At 35.1% G+C, this 4,697-nt stretch overlaps 1 protein-coding gene across 1 annotated transcript; it reads left to right on the top strand.

Annotated features, from left to right (window-relative positions):
• The first annotated feature begins 1,726 nt into the window (after positions 1-1,726).
• LOC132172659 (protein FAR1-RELATED SEQUENCE 5-like) lies at positions 1,727-3,887 on the top strand. Its single transcript, XM_059584201.1, has 2 exons — positions 1,727-3,785; positions 3,868-3,887. The coding sequence occupies exons 1-2, from the start codon at positions 1,727-1,729 to the stop codon at positions 3,885-3,887; spliced, it is 2,079 nt and encodes a 692-aa protein (XP_059440184.1).
• The last annotated feature ends 810 nt before the right edge of the window (positions 3,888-4,697 follow it).

Genomic DNA, 4,697 nt, shown 5'->3' with positions numbered 1-4,697 from the left:
CAAAATTTTTTGTATTTGTAATGTTATATACTATAAGAAAAGAAAAATGGTTAATCATTGGCACAAGCTTTGGTATTCATTGATCGTAAAGAAAAGAAAAATGGATGGCACTCTCTCATCCTGAAGTAAGGGGGGAGTGTTAGAGTATTAATTAAATGATTAAATTTATCTCTTCCTATTAACTTAAGTTTTTAGGGTAATTAGTGATCTAATGTTTGAGATTGCGTTTGGAAATACAGTATTGTCAATAAAAAAAAAGCTTAAACGAACTTTCTGAGAAAAAAAAAAAAATCATTTTTAAGCTTTCTCCAAAATGCAATGTTGATCTTTTTTTAGAGCTAAAAAGTCAAAATTAAAGTGAATTTTTAAGTTTTTTACTAAATAGACCCACTTTTGATTGGCACAACTTTTGTAAAAGTACTATTAAGTTCCTTAACGCAATCTTAAAGAGGATCTTAATTAAGATTGTAACATATCATCATATTGTAATGCAGCCAATGTCCACGGTGGTCCACTCTATCAATGCTAATCCAATGGTAGATTTTTCTCTTTTGGAGGCTCCACTTATCTATTTGTATTCAATACCTTGCCCATACACATAATAGGAAGATATTGTAATCTAGTTTTTATGACTCGATTACAAACTGGCAACCCATTTAATTGATGTTATACTGGACGAGCGGTGTCTAATCCCATACTAGTCTTTATGTAGTAATTGACTCTAATACCAAATGATACAAACCTTAGCTAGAACTTAGTGAAATGATGCTTAAGAGCTCCTATACAACAAATGACATAAATAATTAGCTACAAAATAGTTATTACCTAATTTATACAAATCAATCTACTTGTAGTGAATTTACAATCATAAAGAGAAGAATAATCGAGCCTATTTTTTCCCATTGTTCATTTCACATGCGACACTACATGTGGATTGAAAAAACAAAAGAAAAAGAAGGCCGGGCGGCTGAGTTCAACGAGAGGCTAACTCAACACCACTTTATAATTTATTTGTGTCGTTGTCTAGACTTGACTAAATAACGATATAGAAAAAGAATAGGGGAAAACTTCTTATGGGTTCATCTTTTGCAAAGTTAAGTATTGCAGCAACCAATAGAAGATGTACACCTAAGCTAGATACAATTAATAGAATGGGACCTCCAACACTGGAATAAAAACACTTAATATTGTTTATCTTATTCATCCCTAACAAACTAAAGACACGCCCCTGCCCAAGCCTTTCCCGCCGCTGCCCAAGCCTTTGCCGCCATTGTTTATCTTATTCACCCCTGCCCAAGCCTTTCCCGACCCTGCCCAAGCCTTTGCCGCCCCTGCTCAAAGCCTCGCCCAATCGCTGCCGCCCCTGCCCAACACTCAATCGTATTCGGCAGATTTTTTTTGTTGGTTTGTTCCTTCCAGCAGCAAGGTGAGTTTGTTGCGATTTTTTTATTTTATTTTTTTCAATTTTTTGTTCCACTGCCCAAGCTCTGTTTTTTTCAATTTTGTTGAATGATTATTGCTTGGACTTACCTCTATTTGATGCTGAGAGATTAAATTTAGTGGGTCATTTTTTACCTTTGTAGTGATAGTCATTTTTGGATTACACGAATGGATCTTTGCTCAAGCCTTTGCCCATTTACAATTTTAGTACTGAAATCATGAAACCTAATAATTATTTAAACAATCTATGGTGCATTTTGCAGATCTAAATAATAAAAGTCAAGAAATGATAGAAGACATAGATGTTGATGATTCCTTGGTTATAGAAGACTTAGATGTTGATGATTCCTTGGTTATAGAAGACGTAGATGTTGATGACGAGATGATAGAAGATCAAAATGATAGAAACTTGCTTCGTAATGGTCCTTTAGAACCATGCATTGGTTTGGAATTTGATGAGGTCGAAGATGCTCGTACGTGTTATAATGCTTATGCAAGGAAAAAGGGTTTTAGTATTAGGAAAAATCATACTCGACTATCAAAGGAAGATAAGTCATTGATTGCAGTAGATTTTGTTTGTTCAAGGCAAGGATTTCGTAGTAAGATTTATCACAAGAAAACCCATATAAAGTCGAAGCCTGCAAAAACAAGGGTAGGATGTAAAGCATTGATGGGCTTAAAGAAGGTGGGGTTAAGATGGACTATAAGTAAGTTCGTAGTTCAACATAATCATGAGCTTCTTAGTCCTAAAAGTACACGTTTTCTTCGTGGACATAGAGAGGTAACAAGTGCACAAAGAAGTCTTATAGATACACTTAATGACTCCGGTGTACCTCCAAGGAAAATAATGTCGGTGTTGAGTAAGGAATGTGGTGGTGACTATAATATTGGGTGTATTGGTAAAGATGTTGAAAATTATTTGGGCAACAAAAGAAGAGTTCTTATTGGAAAAGGAGATGCACAACGAATGTATAATTATTTTATGGAGAGCCAATGCAAAAACCCAAGTTTTTTTTTCTCAATCGAAGTCGATGAAAATGGATGTATGGGTAATTGCTTTTGGGCAGATGCTAGATCACGAGCTGCATACCAGTATTTTGGAGATGTTGTTACTTTTGATGCTACTTACTTGACAAATCGTTATAGGATGCCTTTTGTTCCTTTTACCGGAGTTAACCATCATCATCAATCTGTTATGTTTGGATGTGCTTTGCTTGTAAATGAAACGGCTGAATCTTATACATGGTTGTTGAAAACATGGCTTAAGGCAATGCTTGGACGTGCTCCTTTTACAATTATCACAGATGATGACAAGGCTATGGGTAAGGCAATTGCAAAGGTACTACCAAATACTACTCATAGACTGTGTTTGTGGCATATCTTACAAAAGGTTCCAGAATATTTGGCTCATATATATAATAAGTATTCATCTTTCCAATTAGACTTTAACCATTGTATTCATAGCACACTCACAATTGAAGAGTTTGAGACAGAATGGGGAGAACTTGTAGGAAAGTATGAGTTGGGAGAGAATGATTGGTTGAAAAAACTCTATATGCGGCGTGCGAAGTGGGTGCCGGCTTACTTGCGAAACTCATTTTGTGCCGGCATGTCTACAACTCAACGGAGTGAGAGTATAAATAAGTTTTTTAAAGATTATGTTCGTTCAAGCACAATGGTGAGTGACTTTGTCCATCAATATGAGAAAGCCTTGGATGCACGTTACATTAAAGAGAAAGAAAAAGATGTCAGGACAAAAACTTCTAGACCAATTTTGAAAACATGCTATAAGATGGAAGTTCAAGTGGCAAGTGTTTACACAAGAAAGTCATTTTTGATGTTTCAAGAAGAGCTATTTAATAGTCAAAAATACACTTCATCTAAACATCGGGAAGAAGGAGGTACAAAGATATATATGGTGGCCCATCATGGGAGAGAAAATCCATTTTATGAAGTTAAACTTGAAATTATTGAGAAGAAAGTGACTTGTACATGTCGCATGTTTGAATTTGTTGGAATACTATGTAGACACATTCTTCAAGTTTTGTTGAAGAAATCTTTTGAGGACATCCCCCAACAATATGTTTTAGAGAGATGGACAATCAATGCCAAGAGTCGCATTATACATGACATTTCTAGTGATGAAATAGAAGTAGGGAGACAAAATTCTTCCATCTTGTTGAAAAATAGCTTAAAGTTGGAATTCGATAATGTTGTAGAATTGGGGCCCCATTCGAAAAAAAAATATGAACATATTAGCATTGCTTTACAAAAGCTTCGTAACGAGCTTATGACAATGGATGATGATTGTGAGAAAGATATAGAGGAAGTTGATGATGTAGGAAGTCTCAAGGGTCCTCTACAAAATAGCCAAGTATTGTCGAACATTACATGTACATTGCAAGATCCTATACATGTTCCTTGTAGAGGACGACCCAAATCTTTGAGACAAAAACATCCCAATGAAAAACAAGGAACGGCCACAAGGACTTGTAGCATTTGCAAACAAATTGGGCATGTGAAAAGCAATTGTCCTTCGCATAGGCAAACAAGGTATTCTTATGATTTTTTTTTTCTTTCAATTTATAATACATTACTTTAAAATTTTGAATGTATTTTGACTCCATATTTTTTCAAAATGTTCTTTTTCAATAGGGATATTGTGAATACAAAGTTGATGCGAGCTAACTTGGGGTCGATTGAACAACAAAGTTTAGCAACGGTAAGTTTTCTTTATAACATATACTCCACCAAAGTGTGTTTATTTGATTAATAGTGAAGAATATATCTATTCTTTAACTTTTGTTTATATGTGTATAATTTACAGTGCTATTTGCCAACTATGGTATATCCTTCTACAACAACACTTGTCATGTCTCAAAATCCTGCATCTTCATCGTCTAAGGCTGATATTGGTGTAGATAGGATCAACGCCTATGGAGCTCCCTCAAGTTGCTTTGATTTTCTCTAATTGTGTTTGACTTTGAAGTTTGTCTAATATGTTTTGCTGTAATTTGGCTTTGGAGTTTGCCTAATGAGTGTGGCTGTTTTGCTGAAATAGGCTTTGGAGTTTGCCTAATGAGTGTGGCTGTAATTTGGCTTGAATTCCATTTTAATCTATTTTGCTGTAATTTGGTTTGGAGTTTGCCTAATGAGTGTGGCTGTTTTGCTGAAATAGGCTTTGGAATTCCATTTCATCTTTCTTTCTCTCTCCATTTCACCTTCTGGAAAACCAGAAAGAAATCAGACTTCCTTTG

This window comes from Corylus avellana, chromosome ca1, assembly GCF_901000735.1.
Source record: "Corylus avellana chromosome ca1, CavTom2PMs-1.0".
Lineage (NCBI taxonomy): Eukaryota > Viridiplantae > Streptophyta > Magnoliopsida > Fagales > Betulaceae > Corylus > Corylus avellana.
This window is presented reverse-complemented; position numbering and strand designations above follow the sequence as displayed.